Source organism: Pundamilia nyererei, unplaced genomic scaffold, assembly GCF_000239375.1.
Source record: "Pundamilia nyererei isolate P.nyererei 1_Seehausen unplaced genomic scaffold, PunNye1.0 scaffold00004, whole genome shotgun sequence".
NCBI classification, from domain to species: Eukaryota; Metazoa; Chordata; class Actinopteri; order Cichliformes; family Cichlidae; genus Pundamilia; species Pundamilia nyererei.
The window spans coordinates 2,231,935-2,252,855 of record NW_005187405.1 but is presented as its reverse complement, the minus strand read 5'-3'; the positions used below and the strand labels follow the sequence as shown (position 1 = coordinate 2,252,855).

Below are 20,921 nucleotides of genomic sequence, written 5' to 3'. Positions count from 1 at the left end.
GCATATCGCATCGCAATCGCAATATTGGGGCAAAAAATCGCAATTAGATTATTTTCCATAATCGTTCAGCCCTATATCAAATGGATACTATATTCAAAATGTCAAAGTCAAGGTCAGAGGTCAATTCCTCTGAAACTCTGAAAATGAATGTGGTAACTCAAGAAAGAGGTCACCCATGGTGACAAATTAATAAAATTGTGTGTCTACCTGAGGGGGAGCATTGGCAGTTGCCAGTATTTCTTTTAGAAACAAACTCCAGTCGAGGAAAACTGGGGATGATGCAATTTCAATTAATTTGTTCAAGGGAATACTAAAATGACAATCTTAAGATGAAAATGTTCAATTTTATTTTATTTATATAGCGCCAAAATACAACAGCAGTCGACTCTACACACTTTATAGTAAGGTAAAGACCCCACATTAATACAGAAATGTAAAACTGAAACTTTTGGTTTCATTTACAAAAGGACGAAAAAAAGAAGAGGAAGAAAAAGGGTGAGGAATATTATGGATGTTATTCTAAATATCAGGTCCATTTGAGTAATGTTGCCCTGTAAGACTTAATTAACTTTGATTAATTAAAAAAAAAGTCTACTTTACAAGCCATAACGCTGTAATGGGTGCAATGCACTCAAAGACGCATCGAGAAGGAAGCTGCTGCAGTCGCTTGTTAGGGCTCTGTATTTGGATGATTTTACGCAGGATATTCTGTGCTTACAAAATCACAGTTGATCCCATGTAACACCAACCCCTTTGCTAGGCTTTTTGTGGGCGGAGCCGGAGGGCCGAAAAGGTAACGTGATCAGTGTGCCCACCATGTGGCTGTGGAGATCGTCCGCAGTCTTGAGTGTGGTAGGGAGCAGAGGAGTAGTGAGAAGTATGGTAAGTGGACATAGCACAGATAAAACCTGTCCCCTGCTTTATATTGCCAGGAGTCTAAAAAACGCGAATATGTCTTCTTATATCCGCTGTAAAACATTAAGTGTGGCTATTTTTAGACCGCAGTGCAACAGATAAATGGATCCGATGTTTGTGTTGCTGCAGCTGCTAACGCTAGCTTAAACCCGTTTATAGCGGACCAGGCCAGGGGCGCTATTTAACAGTTCAGCCTCAGTCGCTGCACACAGCGGACTCTGTTCGAGCTTATAATAGATGTATTTTGTGACGCTACAATGCTTGGGTTGTCTGTATGAAGATTAAAAACACCTCTAAAATTGCTAGTCATTCCCGGTGATAAGAGAGCTAGGTGATGTAAGCTAACATCAGAGAGAGTCCGTGTTTTTGTGTAATCGCTTTATTTCCTCATTTAGACCGATTAAAGCTGCTATTGGGAATTAAAACGAAGGCTGACTGGAGACATTTGTTTTAATCAGCTTCCCACCCCTCACCCCCTCCTCTGCTTATTAGTGGCAGGCTTGTGTAAAGGTACGAAATGTTTCCTTTACAGATTAAACTTGTTATGTGTAGAAACTGATGGGCGGAGACGTGAATGGTGACACAGATGGGCCAAAGGGCACCTATCATTGAGAACACTGACTAACTTGGTTTCTCTTAGGCCCTATAATAAACCCATCCTCCGCTGTTACTTAACCACACAGCCTCACTCATGCACACTTTCCTTTCTTCACCTCTGTGCAGTGTGCTCAGGTGGGAGACTGGCACAGTGCCAAGTCCATCTATGAGTTTTCTGCCAAGGACATAGACGGGGATGAGGTGTCTCTGGAGAAATACAGGTAAAAGTAATATTAACACAATCAACCACTTGGCACCAGTAGTTAATGCTTGAAATTAGCATTTTAACCTCACTTTGTGCTCTATTTCGCCAGAGGGTATGTGTGCATAATCGTAAACGTAGCCTCTAAATGAGGGAAGACCAGGGTAAACTACACTCAGCTAGCGGGAATGCACGCCTCCTATGCTGAGAAAGGTTTACGCATCCTGGGATTCCCATGCAACCAGTTTGGAGGACAGGTAAGGTGGATAAACTCCAGCTGCCTTTATTTTGTGCTTTCTCAAACAAATTATTTATGTGGCCATAAATGCAACACGAGTTAATTTCACTGTTCTGTGTGAATAAAGTGGGCTGGCAGAGAGGAGACCGTACTAATTGATTTGCACTCTGTACCAAACATGCGTGCTAGACTGTTGCATACTTTGGATCTATTTTCCAATTGGTTATATTTATATCTGTGCATGCTAACATTTTCTAGCTTAATTTAGTAGTTGTTTGTTGTTTTTGTGGCATTCAGGAACCAGGGACAGAAGCAGAAATTAAAGAGTTTGCCAAAGGTTACAATGCTGAGTTTGATCTCTTCAGTAAGATTGAGGTGAATGGAGACAATGCTCACCCTCTGTGGAAGTGGATGAAGGCTCAGCCCAAAGGCAAGGGAACCCTGGGAAAGTAAGTTATTCTATGTTTCTGTTTTCTTGGCAATATGTCTGTCTTTTAATAGTATACAGTGACAATGTTAATGTCGTATCATTCATGTCCTCCTGCAACAAAACCTTCCTGTGTCACCTGTAATCTCATAAGTGAAGTCTGACTGAAATTCTGGTCATGGATAAATACAAATTCTGTGTTTCTACACAGTTTCAAGTGTGGTAGCTTAAAATTGTAGCCATGGAACAGACTGAGTTTAAAGTATTTTGTAACTATTATAATGTTCCACATGGTGTTGAAACAGCAGGCAGGCATGATGTCATTTTACCCTAAAATGGGAGTTGCTCTTAATCCCACTGCCTTCATCCTCCCTGCTTCTTGTCGTTTTCTGCTGAGTTTGTAGAAAGACGTTTACATGATTTCATTTCTTGCACTGTCTACACTTTGCTGCGTTGTAGATGAACTCAACAAGGGACGTCAAAACCCTGTTTTGTTTTTTTGTTTTCTTTTGACTGAGTTTTGTACATTTTCCTTCCAATAAAGAACACAATTCACATAACAGCAGGCAAAGAAATCATACAGTAAAATGCATAAAGTATCAGGGGCAAAATAAGGATCGTGAATCGTGTTGCTATGCAAAATGTCAACTATTGTTTGTTATATGCAGAATATCCTCATTACTCACATCTGCGGGTAGGAATCTAATTGTCATATACAGGGATTTGCATAATTATTGATTTTTTTTTTGTATGTTTTAACTGGGAGTAGGATAAAAGGTGGTGTAGCCAAAAAACAGCAAAATCTGCACATCAGTGTAAACCCACAGAATTCCACTTTAAATAAACAACAGACTTGATGTTTGCAGTATGGTTTTCATTTGTACTTTCTTTTTTTTCCAACAGCAACATCAAATGGAACTTCACAAAGGTAACTAAGCTAATACAATCAGAACTCAGAACTGCAATGCTCTTCAGTACTTAATGCTGTTTTGTTTTTTTTTGTTTTTTGTGGGGTTTTTTTGTTTGTTTTTTGTTTTTGTTTTTTTGGGGGGGGGGGGTTGTTGTTTTTAACTACAACTGCATTTGAAAATTAATGCTTTTCATTGCTCTTATTTCTCACCAGTTTCTTATAAATAGAGAAGGACAAGTAGTGAAGAGATATGGCCCAACCGATGATCCCAGTGTAAGCCGCAACCACACTTTTTCTCCAGTATATACTTGTGCGTTCTCTAGAATACAGCACCTTTTGAAGGATGTGGGGTATAAGACGCTTTCAACCTCTGTGTGCATATTCTAGTAATTTCTGTTAATATATGGGCAAAGAGGCCCTGTGCAGTTTCTATGCTGATGTTAATGTCAGAGGACGACTGAAACTCTTCAGATTTTGAGACAGTAGGTTGTTTGTGACTTTTGCACAGTGCGTCTCATCACTCAGCATCCCAGCTCTGTAACCATCTGGTCTGCCCAGTACACTTATCTGTGTGTTATATGTAGTATTTGCTGTTATTCTTCAACTCTGCCGTAGTAACATTTGCATTTGTTTCTCTGTGCAGGTGGTGGAGAAAGACCTGCCCACGTACCTGTAATAATACAGTCTCATCTCCCATGTGTTTATTTCACCTTTGACCTCTCTTATGGACTTCAGGGTTGTGTCTGTGTGCCTGAACCAGTGACGGCCTGCCTGTAAACCCAGCACTGGGTGGGGCATGGCCTGATAATCCCTTGCGTGCAACTTATCTCCAGAGCCCACTCACACTAAACCTCGTATGACCATAAGAGAGAACATCCACTGGTTAACCAAAGTAGAGCCACTTCACAGCATACTTCAAACAGCCATTACTTTTTTTAGTCCAATACAAATACCCTCTGTTCTGAATGTCACTTTGACAAGTTTGTTTATGTGTCTTTGTCAGTTTTATGTGAAAACACCGAAGGCAATAAATTTAATAGATTTCTGCATAGCTACTGATATTATTGTTTGCACTTAAAACGACAAAGGGCCCAATGTTGTACCTGAAAATCATGGCTTATATAATGAAATTAGAAAATAAATGTAGTTGTGAATATTGTGTTGATGTGTTGCTTATGCACCTGCACAACAGAAGTAAATGATGGTAATTCTAAAGTGCTAGAAGTGTCTGTTTATTTCTGATAGAGTAAGTAAAAGCTTTGAACCACACAGCATTTTTTAACACATTTTTCCATATAGTTCTCAAGGCCTTGTTTTTGTTTGTTTGTTTGTTTGTTTGTTTTGGGTTTTTGTTTTGTTCTGTCATTTTCAGTCCAGTCCTTGACCATTTTTAGAGGAATGCTTGTTTGTTAAGCAACTTCACACTGATCTATGAATTATTTAAGTATGATTCATCAACCTGTGTTGTCTACACATAACAGAAAACTAAACAAAGATCCAGTTTTGTTTTCTTATTTTTTTTGGTTGAATCTATGCAAAATCCCAGAGCTTGAAATACATGAAATAGTTTTTTGTTTTTCACCAGTGAGGTCATTCCTAAAAATTAAAAAAACGTGTTTACCGGCATGGTGTTCAGTGTAAGAAATTTGTGGAAACTGGTCAAGTGGAAGCCAAAAGAAGTGGCAGACCTTAAAAGTGCTCTACAGCAGATAAACAGTATAACAGAGTGTTAGGGCCACATTAAGAAAAAAAAAACTAGTATTCATTTTGAGAATAAAGTCAATCCACCCTCCAACTTGCATGTCTCTAAAATACTTGTGAAAACGAATTGTTTAGAAGCGATAATGAATGAATAAATAGGTTGTGTTATTGTGGATATTTTGTTGGCCACCGGTGTCTTGTAACACAACATACATCCTCTTTATTGCATAACAGTGTAACCACTGGCATCCTTGCATCATACCAGCCCTTTAATATGCACCAATACATCCAACTCTTTAGAGTTCGTGTGTTGTTGTTTTTTCCTTGTGACCAAATGCAGCTTTCTGCGCCATTGTTTCAACGTCCTTATATTTACAGAAGCTTCTTACTTTTCTAAGTTTGAAGCAGCACCTTCTTACTCACACGTACAGGCCTATCGTTGCCCTCCAGTGTATCCCGGCCTGCTGTTACTTTGCTGAGAGCTGCGGGCTCACGCTGTAGTGGCACGCGCCCTACCCGGTGCGTGATAATGACGATGACGCAGAACAGCGGCAGAGATGATCGGCACCGCTGGCACTGAGCATGTCCGCGCCGCTACACTTCCACAGCGATAAAACCTGCATCCGTGGAGTTATGTGGTGGGCATTTATAGCAATAAACATCGGACCGGGGTTCTGCATCCAGCAACATCTGGTTCCCGCTGAGGAAGGACGCGGCTGCGCATCGTGATCAGGAACCGTCCGGGAGATGGAAGCGGGGACTGCGGGAACCGGGGATGACGGCAGCCCGAGCGAGGCAGCGGCCGCTGGCCCATCTATGCAGCTTGAATTCGGGGACCCTGGTTCGTATGTTTTAGTGAAATTGTCAAACGGCCATCATTTTTGGTGGCGGTTTTATTAATAGCCGCCGCCTATGAAAGCTGATCTAACCCGGGAAGTTGGGCATAGCTGGGCTGCATCCTACCCTGCAAACAGTGCGTGGACACAGCTAGGTACAGACGAGAAAATCACACCAAAACAGATCCACAGAGTAGTAGCCCAGGGTAATCCCACTAAAGTGTGGGACTAAACAATAGATTGGTGGGTTGAATAACTCAAGATTGAAGTCACTGTGTTTTTTTAAATGCCACTGACTCACCGCAGGCTGGCACCAGCACAAGGTGCACATTAGGGATGTGTCCACACATTCCCACAAGACCAAATAAAGCTGAGCTGAGATGAAAGTTAATTTTCCCAAATGAGTACGTGGAAGTGTTTACTTGCATGGCAAACACACGACAGCAGTCATTTGTATGTGCATCATCATTAACAGGCTGACAAACACACCGTGAGCTGTTGAGCATCCATTGGTAAACGTTGTGTGCTCTCTCGGTCTCTGTCAGGTGTCATTTTATTCTCCTCCGCTTCTCTCCGTCCTCATAATTCTTGCCATCTGTCTGGTCCTCTTCCGAGCTATATCTGGAGAGTGGCTCATGTAATCTCTTGTGGAATTAAAACAAATCACACAGTAATCTCTTAAATGCATATCATTTTCAGGCATTGCTGTGGACACCACTGCTTCACATACCACAGAGCATGCCATGGCATTTTAATTTTGTTATTTAATTTTGCAGCAAATTTCCTTTCTGTGCATGCTCAGGCGTAAGCGGTTCACAAAATATATCTGAATGCAAAGAGCTTCAAAATCTACCCCCGTGTCTAGTTTCACATTAATGTCACAGCAACAGGCCACCATTTCTTCCCCCCAGCTGATAAAGAAAAGCTATAATCCTCTTTGCCATCAAACGCACAGCCCTTAAGGCATATTTCTCTCAACACTGACACAAAATATGTCATAACAAGAATACCTCAGTGAGCTCTCAGTTACTGCACATGTCCTTTAAACTCTTTTATTACACATTCAAAGTAAATTCATCTTACAGGTGGCCTGTCACCCACATACTAATCTCAGATGACCCAGTGGGGTTTGTCCTGTTTATTGCTTGCAGCTCAGTGACACGTTATTCTAGCCTGACCCTAATCCCACAGAGACTCTTTGTGTGCACGTCCACCCCAGGATACTCCTTCTCATTGTTTTGCCTGAGAGGCTTTGTTGCAGTACTAATCTGCAGTCTACAGGTGCATACATCCTGACAAAAGGCAGAACTTTTTGCCCCATTGCCACTCAAAACAGTCCGCTTAACCTCCCCTCAAAGAAATCATTTAATTCTTCATCATCCACTTAGTTTTGTTTGTGCAATCGTGCGCACCATGTGGTAAAATAATGTTTTTTTTGTGTGTGTGTGCAAAAGAATTATTGAGCATTTTCGATTTTACCTATGGTGATGTCAAGTTGTAATCAGTCAGTTTGTCTAACACATATTGGATTGATTGTAATGACCAATAATTGTTTCCGGAGGATGAACACCTTTGGTGATCCCCTCACATTTTCACTGACACTACACAGTTCACCTTTTAGGCTTTGAACTTAGTGCCTGACCAATATATTTGTGGGGCGATGGACCAGCCGATATGCTCTATTCTTCAATATATTGATCCTGGTATTTATTATATCAGAAAAATACACATTTTAAAAGTGTCACGGTCGTGGTAGTGTCCTCCAATCTCTTTGGCTGTTGCTGTGGGTTTATGGCAGGCTTTAGTTTCTCTTAAAAATATATTCTATAGTAAATACCAACAGAACAGTGTGTACTCCAATTTTTTCTCTGTTGTCTCCCTGACACACAAAATCTTGCACTCTAAAAACAATCCCACCACAAACACTGCAAGGTAGGAACCAAAATTACTTTGCAATAGGTATGTTGAGATAAATAGTAATTAATAAACTTAATAATGAAAAACCATAAAATTGTATTATAAAACCTGATGTGCATTATAAATCAACAGCAAAAGTTACACAAATGGCATGTGACCAAAAATAAATGCTAGTGGAGTAACTATGGTTACAAAGGCAAAGAAGAGAGGGAAGAAACACCGCTCATCTGTGTTATGAGTGGTTATGTTGCATAGTTTGTCCACCAGAGGGCACTTTGCACTTTCCTGTTGGTACCTGAGCTGAGCATAAACAAGTAATACACTAACAAGATTATTTTTACACTGTGTTGTCATATCATCTTAACAAGAACTCATAAGTAACTGCACATAATAAATGTTGGAGAGATCTATTTATGTTTCATGTGTTGGAAAGAAGAAAATAATTGCTGATATATTGGATTTCTAAACTGTCAAATATTAGTGTCAGTTTTAAAAATCTTTCTCTAGCTCTGGTCCTAACAATTGCCATTAAAAGATGAACTCCATTAACTGTTAGCATCCTGTAACTGTAACCCAGGAACATTGTACTCATGAGCAAACACATGCAAAACTAATGACACTCATGGGAGCCTCAGCTGTGCATTGTCTTTAGAGCTACTCAGCAAACGCCCCACTGAGATAGTGAACAGCTGCTATTTTGAAGCAAAGAGTCGGTAAGAGGAGAATACACTTGTATTAATGGCCTTGGAGGACTGTGTGCTACCCATACTTTTGTTAAATCAAATATTCTGCATGTTAGTTTAAGTTTATGACAGTTGAGATCATACTTGCAAATTATGTGATCAGCAAACTGCTCTGTTATGATTAACTGACAGCAACATCTGCTACAGTGTCTGCTGTGTACTTTAACATGGCTTTCTCGTGCATTATCTCAGCAATGTTTTGTTAACCTTGACTCTCATACAGCATGAAAGTTACCATGAAGTTGCTTCCTGCTCTCTCATCCTATTAAATACATACAAACACAGCCTAGTTGCGTCCTTCCTGCCGCTTGGAAAGATTTTTTCCTAATCCTTGCATGTGATTGGTCGGTGATGTGATCTGGACACCTCGGCCAATGGCAGCACTCAGATTAAGAAGGAAGTCAATCCAATAGAGTTTTTACCTTCTCTCTACAAATCTCACTGATCCAGGAATAGAAAACACAGACGGTACGCTGCAGCAGCCTGACTGTTGGATGTCAGTTTCACTGCATCCAGTATCTTGTTTTTCTTTCTGGATTATCAAACAATTTTTAACTTGTAGAGACTAAACTCTTTTGCGGTGAGTTTAAACACCAATTTACTTGGCAAGATTAATAAATGCTGCAGAAGTAGCGTTTGAACATTTCCATTTTTAAATGAACTAAAATGAAATGACCCTGAGCCAAGGAATGTGGAACAGAATGCTAATGATAATGCTGCTGTACTGGCTTTTTCAAGCTCTGCAGATAAAGTTTTTCGAGTTAAAACCTACAAAATTAAGAAAGTTTGAGCTGATGTTGCATACTATCATGTAGTGCTCATAATCTATGTTGCTACTCTGAACTAGGATCCTGAGCATCCACAGAATGAGTCTGGTTGTTTCTTTCACTTTGGGATATTTGACGTGTGCTTTCAGTCTAATTTGGGGCTAATTATTTAGCTTGATATTAAAGCTACATCTGCACACTCACTCATGCTGAGTAATGTACAGATGTGGGCACTGAGTGAGGGAAGTGTGAAGAGTTTACAGCTAAACATTTTTCTCCTTCTTTCTGTCCACAGATTCAAGCAGGAAGGCTCAAATAACAGAGGTGCCATTGTTGCTTCACATTCTACACCCCTCACCTGTCTCTGTGTCTTGCATCTGCTCGATCTGTTCTCTCATCTATTTGTTGCTTGAATAGTTCATTTCATTGTAACTTTCATGGGAATAATACACATTATCTGTGACAGATGCCGTCCCCATTCGGATCAAGCCAAGGGCATGAGAAGAAGATTGGCCACAGGAGGGTCGATGCCTCTGGAGAGACGACTTACAAGAAGGTTTTTCTTTTATTGTTCTTTTTTTTGCCTGTTTGCCTCTTAATACTGTTTGTAGGTTTTCGTGGCATCACGATTTCAACTGTTTGCCACCCACACCTTGGTCTGTTGCTCTTTTCTTTGTTGTCCGCCTCCAGACAACCTCCTCTGCTTTGAAAGGTGCCATCCAGTTGGGTATCGGATATACTGTTGGCAACCTCAGCTCCAAGCCCGAGAGAGATGTGCTCATGCAGGACTTCTACGTGGTTGAAAGCATCTTCTTCCCCAGGTACATTCATATCAGTAGATGTGCATACAATTTCCATGAGATATTGCTTCTTATCCTCTTTCTGTTGTCGCACTTTACTCCATACAGCGAAGGCAGTAACCTCACACCAGCCCACCACTTCCCAGACTTCAGGTTTAAAACCTACGCCCCTGTGGCCTTCCGCTACTTCAGAGAGCTTTTTGGGATCCGACCGGATGATTACCTGGTGAGATACTTATTTTCTCTGATGACTCACAATGCACTCAGTGTATTTAAGTATCATCTAAATTACAGTGTAACTAAACTGTTATTCCTTTACACATGGGATGAGCAGTGAAGATTTTCATAAACTAAAGATAGCATAGCATAGCTTAGCCATCAGTCTCAATTCATCAGCTAATATCCTTCTACACATCCTAGTGGAAAATCTCATATAAAGCACATTATTTAAGTTGCATTAGCCTGCCTACAATTGTCACTGTCTCTGCAAGCCACTTTGTAACCCACCTCCAAAGTCATCCTGACTGAAATGTGTGACTTGATTCCGAGTATTTCACTGTAATTTAACTGTTCTCTCTCAAACTATATAATCCTTCCCAAGACCTCCTATTTGTCAATATTTAGCTGGAATTATATTTGCATAGTAGGAACATTGTGGGAAAAGCAGTATGTCAATATCATTTCCACCAGTTATTAGACATGACGCAATATTTTTAACTCAGATGATCATGTGACACGGCAAGGCGCCCATCATGTGTCCATCCACAATTTAAATATCAGTCCTCATCCTGGAGTATTAGTCGGAGTATATTAAAACTTACACATAATGATCTTCACCCGTGTTGTGCTCAAGGTTAAAGTAATAGTTGCTGTGCTGTGAGCACCTTTACATTTTTACAAGAATTACTCTTCTCCCTAAAGCATTGGTCAGATTTCAGTGAAACTTGCACACAATGATAACCTAATGAGTTTCCACTCAAATCATGCCCAAGGTCAAGGTCAAGGTCAAGATCACAGTTCTCAGTTGCACGACCATTCACACACTGTGCATGTGCACATGAGGTGACATAGCGTGTTCTCAGCAGCACATTTAAGCTCACACTCTACCTGTGCCAGAGGGAGATTAGCTGACTAAAGCCTTCCTTTTAAAATTCCAAGTAGTGGCAGCAGACGTTTAGAGCGGTTTGTTTTTGTGTCTGCATGTGTTTGTGCTGCCGGTGGAGGGGTGGAGTAATGAGATAATTGCATTTTGTCAGCTAAGCCATAGAAAATTGCCTTCCTATGTGAGGCAAATTAGCTACAATCAAAGGGTACGCGCTTACCTCTCAGCTCATTTCTCCAGCCTCCAACCAGAGAATTACCTCAAATACCTCAGATGTCAGATATAGTGAGAAGTTTGCTGATGCTACTGGAATGCCTCCATTAGGCTAAAGCTTAACGAGCTTTGGTAAGACATCATCCCTGCTTTCTGTACACTTTCATAAGATAAATGAATGCAACAGTAAAGATAGTAAGTTCATTTGAGTGACTAATACAGCATTAATTTGTAGTAATCTCAACAGTCTATACACACATAGTTTCTTTTTTGTGCTGATGAGTAATGTCGAGTGAGTGGGTAGATGCATTAGTCCTTTGGTTGGATGGTGGAAAGCTCTAGTGGCTCAAACATGAGCAAAGCTATGCAGCCACCCAAGAAAGACATAATGAATATTGTACGAACTTCTGACTATCTAATTATTCTGTCAAAACAGGTGACACAAGCATAATATGAAATTAATGAATTAGTTTGCTTTTGTAGCATTTGCATGTTAAAAACATGTTTCCAGAGATCGTAAAGTCAGACTGTTTGAATTGAGGTTAAATTGTACTCTGTGTCTTATCTGTGCTTCTGTCTAGTATTCTCTGTGTAATGAGCCACTGATTGAGCTGTCAAATCCAGGAGCTAGTGGCTCAATTTTCTACGTGACCCGTGATGATGAGTTTATCATCAAAACTGTGCTGCACAAAGAGGCTGAGTTTCTGCAGAAATTGCTCCCTGGATACTACATGGTGAGTATCTCATCCATTAGAATCATTTTGGGAAAGTAAAATGAATGATTTCCATAAGTGTGATAATATGTTAGGAGTTGGAGAATGAAATCTTGCGTTGGGTTTGAACTGCACATGCCACAGAAACTTCGAGTCACCTTTATCCTCTTAATCCAAACCTCCGCGGTTGGCCCAGGTTAGCGGTGATGTCAGCAGGTGGTGGTGTTGTGATAGGTGAGAGCACGGAGTTAGGCTGGGTACTCCTTAATTGGTGAAGCACGGACACGGTGGAGAAACACAAGCATGAGCTGAGGCCTGGTGTTGAGTCACGCTGTTTCGCATGTGCATGGTACTGAAATGGGGTGGAAGCCACAGATTGCAACCAAAATGAACCACTAATGTGCCACATTTTCTTCCCTGCGCCTCTCTCCCTCCCTCTATAAATCCCTCTCCAGAACTTGAACCAGAACCCCCGGACTTTACTGCCAAAGTTTTTTGGCCTCTACTGTGTCCAGTGTGGAGGAAAGAACATCAGAGTGGTTGTGATGAACAATATTCTACCACGCTCCGTGCGCATGCACCTCAAGTTCGACTTAAAGGGCTCAACATACAAGCGGCGAGCATCCAAGAAGGAAAGAGAGAAGTCCAAACCCACTTTTAAAGACCTGGACTTTCTGAGTGATATTCCTGAAGGCCTCACACTGGACCAGGACACATACGGCGCTCTGGTCAAAACGCTGCAAAGAGACTGCCTGGTAAGAGGGCGAATAGAAAGGAGCTGGATAAACTGGTCTTTGTAAAAGTAGATTAACACTGTGCATCTAGCAGCCAAGCCAACCACACATCTTCCTGGTAGTTCATGAAAGAATTTGAGGAAAGCAGAAAAAAAAAAGCTTAAAAGGCTCTAACATTAATTCCATACTCAAATATTCATAGTTTTCCTCAAAAATATTTATTGCATTTTATGTGTTTTACATCAGGTTCTGGAGAGTTTTAAGATTATGGACTACAGTTTGCTGCTTGGGGTCCACAACAAGACCCAAGCAGAGAGAGAGCGTCAGTCTCAGGGCTCACCCATCAAAGGAGGGGATGAAAAGAGGCCCGCAGGGCAGAGATCCTTGTATTCCAGTGCCATGGAGTCAATACAGGGAGGCTCCACATGCAGGGACACTCTGGAGCAGGATGACACGTAAGACAGCACTTCAAAAAGCCTCTCTTCATCCTCACCTCAAATATGCACACGGTAACTTTTCTGCTCTCTTTAGTATGGGTGGCATTCCAGCTATGGGTGCTAAAGGGGAGCGCCTCCTGCTGTTCATTGGAATCATTGACATTCTGCAGTCCTACAGGTAGGTGATCAGTGTGTGCTACTTGTGAGACAGTGTGCCACTGAAGAAAACGCAACAACTAAGGCTTAGTTGGGTGCAGAAGTAGCACCGTTCTGGGAGGATTATTAAGAAAAAATGCACTGTTATACTCAAACCCTTAGTTTTTTACTGGGAACTACTTATGTCATCAAACATGTCATATTTTAAATAGCTGCAAAATCATTTAATAATAATATGCAGGTGGAAGGAATGAGGATCTACATAAAGGTTGATTTCTATTTTTCTTTTTATTTGGGAAGATTGCTTTATGTCGGCAATATTAGCCACTGATTTAGCAGTAAACTGCTAGATATGTGCGGCACCTAATAAATAATTGAATTTTTCCATCTGGCAGGCTGATCAAGAAACTGGAGCATTCCTGGAAGTCCCTCATCCATGATGGAGTGAGTATCTTTTATGTAACTGTTATGTAATAGTTTGAATCCAAGCCCAACAGACCAGTCTAAACCATATCTTGTTTTTTGTTTTACGGCATATATTAAGGATAGAAAATGTTTATATATTTTATCTTCACTCTTTCTTTATTGGGACCTGTATTCTCCCACAGGACACTGTGTCGGTTCACAGACCGAGCTTCTATGCTGAGAGGTTCTACAAGTTCTGTAGCACAGTTGTGTTCAAGAAGAGTTGCTGTGAGTTCGTGCACAGGTCGCAGTTTGTAGTGTTTCCTCTGGTCCTAATAAAGGGAACGAGTCCAAGTAATCCGTCTGCTGAATTTACAGCGCTGCGATCGTCTCCATCCAAGAGAGGACGAGGGGTTCTAATGTCCAAGTCCAGTGCAGGAGCCAGCTCGATGGGGCAGCGTCCTTCACTGACTGATGACAGGCCAGAAAACTTGGACAACTTGGAGAACCTAAGAGGAGCTCGCAGTTTCCCCATGCTGGAGGACAATGGTATGACCTTTTCTAAGCTTTAATGGAAAAAAGTGACTTGATAAGAACAGAGAAATATTTCCCACAGGGTGCACAAAGGTTTCCTTTAAGGGTTTTCTTTCTTTCTGGTAGAAGGGAGTTTTTCCTTCCCATTGTCGCTAAACCGCTTGCTCATTAGGGGCTTTACCTTTACCTTACAGTCTAAAGCACCTTGACGGAACTACTGTTGTGATTTGTGTGTTAGGAAGTTCCTTAAGAAAGCTTACGTCTACTTTGTTGTTGTTGTTTTTACACCAAGTTAAAAGCTAATACAGCAACGCGATTACTAACCTTGACACTGACGTCCTCTATTTTCTGCAGCTGAGCGCTCCTTTTCCCTTTAAGTAAAATAAATCAAACATTATTGTTTATTATTAACGTGCAGTGATGAAGCAGCAGCATAGCAGCATCAGAAACAAAGTATAAGTAAAAGTAACAAATCAATACTAGATGACACAGGAAGGGAATAATATGAGGTGTGCACAACAATACCAGATGGATATTACTTCAGTAAAAAAGGGAGCATTTGTAAACTTTCTAAGACCTGTAAGAGCAAGAATGTAAGAAGACAATTAAATTTGAATTTTGCACAGGTAACTGAGTTTAAGGACCACTGCAAGCATATGGCAGAGTTCAGATATCAGAGGTTCAGAGAAGAGTGCAGCGCAGTGTCGTACACTCAGATAGATCTTTGTTCTGTGGTACAGCCTCCTGAGATGCACCTTTAATGTTAGTGTGCTCTGTTTCTTAAAGAATTTATGTCCTGTTCATTTTTTCATCTCTCTTGCGCACACAGCTCATGATCTCTTACTTAACTATGCCCCTCAGGGAAGGAACCGCCCTGCACCCCTCCTTCATTTGAAGATGCCACCACAGCATCTATCGCTACCACTCTGTCATCAAACAACTCCCTACCCACCACCCCATTCGATACACCTGAGCACCCTCGCTACAGGAGGCAAATGCTTTCACCAAACATTTCCAGGTGAGAATATCTGATGAATATAAAATGTTATATCTAATCTGCTCTTATGATATTGTTCTTCCACGGTCATGCTTGCTCTGTGCTTCTGTCTGCTTTCAGGTCACAAAAAGAGATAGTTGAGGTTCACGGTGAACGCCAGGACACCATAACAGTGGAGGTGGAGCTCAGGTAGATGCATATGCAGTGCGAAAATCCCAGGATGGTTTCCATTTATTCATATGTGGTATTCTAACATTGTTCTATGTCTTGGTTAATGCAGTAAAATCCCAAAGAGCACGGAGCTCACACAGATGACAGAAATCCCCACATCCAGCCATCCAGCAGCTGATCCTCTGCTTCCTGTCACTGCATCATCTATGTCATCCACTCCTCCTTCTGTTAACCCCTGCTCTCAGTATTCATCACCCAGCCTTCCTCCTTCCTTTGTGTCCTCCTCCTCCACCACCTCTCAGTGCAGCGGGTATTCATCCTCCACACTTACTTCATCAATCCGTCCGTCCACCAAGCCACTCACATCTCCTGCTTCTGCTCAGTCTTTAAGCCTTTCTTCTCCAGTCTGTCATTCTGCTGCACGATCCACAGGTCCAAACAGCTCCACCCTTCCTCCTGCATCAGCATTCACCCCCATCTGTCCGGCATCCTCTCACTCCTACTCCCACAACTCCTCTCACCACCTGCCATCGACGCCCCCCTCCTCTGTCCCTCAAAGCCCCCAGGTGTGTCAGCAGTCACCACGTACGTCGCGCAATCAGCTGTCTGTCTCCAGCAGCCACGACTCACTGGATGGAGAGGTGCAGGTTTCCGACATATACTTTGTAAGTTCCCCTGTTTTCGCACTCCAATTCTTCTGGTTCTTGTTTTGCAGAAAATATTCCACACTAGATACTAACCAGTTTAAAGGAGGTAAAACAAACCACAATGATCATACAGCTGATTTATGAGAAAATCCATTTTCAGGGAGTAAAGATGATTTTATCTGATGTTTGTCTTTGATCTGCTGGGTCTTTTGCAGTGGCCCAGTCAGGACAGCGTGGTAGAGTTGTGATGGTGAGGGGGGGAGAGGGGGCTCTATCTGTTTGCACGCACTATAGGAAATGCTCCTGCTTTTCAAAATGCTTTATTTCAACTGAAGCATGAGGCTGCCAGGAGCCACCGTCCATGCTTTTTGATTGTTGCCTTTTCTGCACAGCATGATTCTTAGCTGCTGATCTGCAGTCATTCCTCCTCTCAGCTTCACTCACAGCTCTCCACAGCTCTATCCTTTGTGGGATTTTGTTTGTCTTTGCTGCATTCTTCCATTCATTCCACATTTTCTGCTTTATGTTTCTCTTATAACTCCTTCTATATTCTCATGCATATTATTTTTCCATATAATTTTATGCTCAGATCACTTCATTTTCATGTGTGTGTCCGTGTGTGTGTGTGTGTGTCCATCCATCAGTATGCAGATGGCAGATATTGGGTGTACTCTCCAGTTCTTGGCCGTCGTAAGCTAAACTCTAGTTCAAGTTACAATGTAAGTCACCATCAAAGTAGTTAGCTGTGCATTAGTCCAGGTGATGTTTGTACACACTAGACTACACTGGTAGTAACTGTTCCATTGGGCCTGTTGCACACATAGCTACTTAATGATCTTTGAAGGTAAAATAAAGTCTGGTTCCTATGATTTATTTCATGCGGATGTCACAAGAAAGGGCGCTGCATATAAAACTGCATGTCATGTAGCTTGTTGGCAGTAAAGATCAGTTGGAACGTGTAGGTTTCTGGACCTCTAAATGAACGTAGTACAATAGGTAAGGATAAATGTGTGTTTGGTTGATGATTTGATTGTTGTAACAATGCTTTTTGGCAGTAAATCTTATTCCATTGGAAAGCCAGTTTTTCCCCTTAAAATGTCCCACATTTATAGGGCAAAGGCATGCCTACGGTTCCTAAGTGCTGACAGGGTGAGAATCTATATTGCCGTGGTAACAATGAAACATTGGACAATGAAAGTGAGGTCTCTAGATGAAGAATAAAATAAAAATACAAATTAAAAAAAATTGGTGTTGATGTAAATACCAATGTTAACTGCAGTTGTTAATATGTAAACATGATATTGTGTTGCAACAATGTAAACATTGTACATCAGAGTGGTATTGGATCTGATTGTCTAAAATCTGGCAGCATTCAGCGTGGTGATGGCTGAGGGATCAAAGCTGTTCCTTAGTCTGTTTTTGTCAGTATGGATCTGAAACATCTGCCTGAAGCGAGATGTTTCAGATCCATAAATGACCAAGGTGAGATGGGTCTTAAAGGATTTTATTAATGTTCTTGGGACAGTGGGAGCTGTGCAGATATCGGCTGTATCCTTCAATTTAGAGATCGCACTTGGGTTCACTCCAAATAATAATGCAGCTTAGTTTTGTGGAACATACAATCAAGGAGCTCATCCAGACCAGTAAAATGTGGCACGCTGGGGGAAGACGCCAACTGACCGTTGCAACAGGGTCCATGCTCACAGGTGCTGCTAATCAGGCACAAATCAGCCAATTGATTGTCAGCACCTGGGGTACCAGAGGCTCGAAACAAGAGTCAACAGCAGAATAAGCTGTTTGGCATTAGCAGAGAAGATTTGGCAAGTTTTTCATGGCCTCGACCCACAAATGCATTTTCCTTACAAGTGTGGCAGCAGAAACAGGATTTCCACCAGGAAATCCTTGGCAAGAAGCAGTTCTTTGTTACAACAAAGAAATAATCAACCAAACACAAATGTCCTTACTTTTTGTGCTACATTTAATTGACTGTAACTTGTACTTGCTTTGTGCTTTTAGTGATGTTCAAGCTTCTTTGAACCTCTTTGAATGTAATCATCCTTTCTGAGGCATTAAATGACCATGGCGCTAACATTTTAAGTTTCCATATTACATAAATTATTTGTGACTTTAAAAAGCAGCAGCGAAATAATTTACAAGCAACAAAGAGGGGAAGTAACATCTAGTTCACACAGACCTAGTTTCCCTTTTGAAATGATAGAGAAGTTGGAGAAGTCGCCCTTAAAGCTGATCTGCATGATTTGGACAGAGTGGCTATGGCTTGATCTGATGATGAGGCTTTTATTTCAGATTCTGATTTTAATGTTTATACATGCATCACCTTCAGAAGCCACAACATGCAAAATTGCACATTGCAGCTTTAAACTGTTCCGGGAATAGGGATTGTCTCTGCAGAGCTCTGTTTCCCAAATCAGTGTTAAGTCCTCTGCTCTTCTTTCTTCTTGCGCTGCCCTCTGCCGGCTGTGTTTGGTAACAGCAGACTCAGGAGGATCGGAGCTGGGCGTACTCTCCTCTGCACTGCAGCTCAGAGTCCAGACGGGGCTCAGATGGGGAGAGTGAACCAGTAGGTGCACGGTTCATTCATGAGTCAAAGTTAAATCACAGAACAGACACGAGTGGACGCATTTGCTTTGCCAGCCTCTCTAATGTTAATCTTCTCGTTCTCCAGTAACTCACAGAGGAGGCAGCATCGGCGGGTGCAGCCAGAGGTCATCTGTGAGACTTTAATGATGAAACCACCAGGACGCTACGAAGAGTTCACGCTGATTGGCCAAGCTGCATGTGAGAGCTTGCTTTGCCAATAAAAACCAAAGGAGTGAACTTTTTTGGAAGTATTTAGCTGAGCTGAAGAAACAATCAAAAACCTTACAGTATTATAGGCAACATTTTAAAGCATCAGCTCCAGGACAATCTTACTGATATCAAGTGGAGGTATCACGCTGGCACTGTGAATGCTTTCAGTGTTATAAAAACGGGGCTCTCTGTGCAACAAACACAACATGATAAATTTTAGAGTTGATCCCAAAGTTTCCAGAGATACCAAACCTTCACGTGCTTATTTTCTGCCTCTTATCCAGAATCAGGTTGCCGGCTGGAGGCAGGCGAAGCAACATAGTCCAGATATCACTCTCTCCAGCTCTGGCTATGCAATATGGACATACTGTACATGGTACTTCTTTGTTTTTGACTCTACCTGACTTTACAACTTCATGCTTTATTTGTGTGTCCATTTGTCTTTTTCACTAGAGGCATGTCAAAGCTGTGTGTAACTTTATTCCTAGCACTTTATCGGTGTACCAGTGGCTAAAGTCTTTTTATTATAATTATGTGTGTTTTATTATCTCGTCGTCAGCTGTTGGTCGAAAGCACACTCAAACACAGTTGATGTTGTGGGTGTCGTGCGTGCAGTGTTCTCTCTCTTCCAGTCCACTCGACAAACTCTGATCTCACGATGAAAGCTTTGTTTACATTGCCTTATGATTTTAACTAAGGTATAATCGTAACAGTTGTTTATTCATATTTTCTGATAATATGTAACGAACACAAACTCTTAAATCCATATGCGACTGTGAGAAACTGCGTTTTATAGCAGTTTAAACAAGAAATCGGCCAAGCACTTACTTGTTTTCCATATTCAAAGAGGTCAAGAGAGGGGAAAAAATGAGAAAAAAGGTCTTTTGTAAATTGTTGATGATCTGTGTGTGCTGTACCACATGCATCTGTGCCCTTATGTCTTTGTCTGTGCATGTGTTTGCATGCGTATAACATGTGACTGGGAAACGAATATTTTTTGTTTGTCAAAAAGTTGCTATCGCTGTTCAAGGCCATGAAAGTCCGAAGCAGCTGCACGCCTGCTGGCTACGCGAGAAGAGTTGAATCGGCCGAGTCTTCAGCCACCCCAGATTAATCAAGATTTACCAAATTAAACAAAGTACGAACTGAAGCATCCAAGAAAAGGCACGCCGTACTATCCTTCTTCCACACACTGTGATGCTTGCTAAAGCAAGTTTGTCCCCCTGACTGTGTCCATAAGCAGCACTGCACCACATCACTGTATTATTTGAAGTTAACCTGCCTCGTTGTAGGTGACGGTGTTTGTAGCTGATCACTGTGTAAAATATAATTAAATTATATTGTGTAATTTGTTGTTGTTGTTTTCTAAATGACGGTCACAAACCAGTTGTCCACTAGATGGCACCAGAGTGTCTCAGAAAAGGAATTCTCAGTGCCTGAAACGTCGCACAGTGTTTCTCACCCCTTTTAGTTGAACTGTAGAATTAAATTGCATAAAGACATATACCAGAATATCAGCTGCTTATAGGTCATTTTATTGTGTTTTTAATGGATGATAAAAGGGGGGCTTGTATTTAAAGCCACGCATCCCACTCCTCCACATCACACTGACATTTCAAGGCATGCAAACATAATGATATGACATCTCGACTGCTTTTCTGGAGATTGTATTTATGTATTTATTTTCATAAATCACCAGTGGACTTACTGCTATAAATGCGGCGCCATTCGAAAGAGATAGGGCTTCAACCAAAACAGCTCACCAGAAATTTTAGCTGATAGTCTGCATAAAGTGATGCTGGTCATAGTGGTTTCTATTATAATGAACAGAGAACAGAGGAAAGACAGAGTGATGCTAATTATAAGCAATAAAAAGTACTGAGGAAATATACTGAACTACAGCACGCACTTGGGTGTAGCCTATACACAGATGGGGGACAAATTAAAG

The 20,921-nt window shown here is 41.4% G+C and overlaps 2 protein-coding genes across 6 annotated transcripts; both read left to right on the top strand.

Moving 5' to 3' along the window:
• The first annotated feature begins 755 nt into the window (after nt 1-755).
• Nucleotides 756-4,508, top strand: LOC102207447 (phospholipid hydroperoxide glutathione peroxidase, mitochondrial-like). The gene is made up of 7 exons (XM_013912478.1): nt 756-882; nt 1,639-1,733; nt 1,827-1,971; nt 2,250-2,401; nt 3,283-3,307; nt 3,503-3,562; nt 3,933-4,508. The coding sequence occupies exons 1-7, from the start codon at nt 817-819 to the stop codon at nt 3,963-3,965; spliced, it is 576 nt and encodes a 191-aa protein (XP_013767932.1). The 5' UTR covers nt 756-816; the 3' UTR covers nt 3,966-4,508.
• A 965-nt stretch (nt 4,509-5,473) lies between these two features.
• On the top strand, nt 5,474-20,321 carry LOC102207732 (phosphatidylinositol 4-phosphate 5-kinase type-1 gamma-like). Of its 5 annotated transcripts, none has more exons than XM_005721119.1 (18): nt 5,474-5,831; nt 9,549-9,577; nt 9,720-9,809; nt 9,944-10,074; nt 10,162-10,279; nt 11,950-12,102; nt 12,537-12,836; nt 13,062-13,270; nt 13,347-13,430; nt 13,804-13,852; nt 14,017-14,101; nt 14,192-14,362; nt 15,209-15,365; nt 15,465-15,533; nt 15,625-16,180; nt 16,807-16,881; nt 18,657-18,743; nt 18,849-20,321. In XM_005721119.1, the coding sequence occupies exons 1-18, from the start codon at nt 5,738-5,740 to the stop codon at nt 18,849-18,851; spliced, it is 2,460 nt and encodes an 819-aa protein (XP_005721176.1). In that variant the 5' UTR covers nt 5,474-5,737; the 3' UTR covers nt 18,852-20,321. The 5 variants fall into 5 exon arrangements, with proteins under 5 accessions (XP_005721176.1, XP_005721178.1, XP_005721177.1 ...); XM_005721120.2 differs by having other exon boundaries at nt 5,475-5,831; nt 18,660-18,743; XM_005721121.1 differs by lacking the exon at nt 16,807-16,881 and having other exon boundaries at nt 18,660-18,743.
• Nucleotides 20,322-20,921: the final 600 nt, after the last annotated feature.

Excerpts from the sequence above, each read along its gene's own strand:
- LOC102207732 (XM_005721119.1), top strand. The coding sequence starts at position 5,738 with ATGGAAGCGGGGACTGCGGGAACCGGGGATGACGGCAGCCCGAGCGAG. Across the intron at positions 9,578-9,719 it reads GGAAGGCTCAAATAACAGAG|ATGCCGTCCCCATTCGGATC; the intron begins GTGCCATTGTTG and ends TATCTGTGACAG. Across the intron at positions 15,534-15,624 it reads ACAGTGGAGGTGGAGCTCAG|TAAAATCCCAAAGAGCACGG; the intron begins GTAGATGCATAT and ends TGGTTAATGCAG.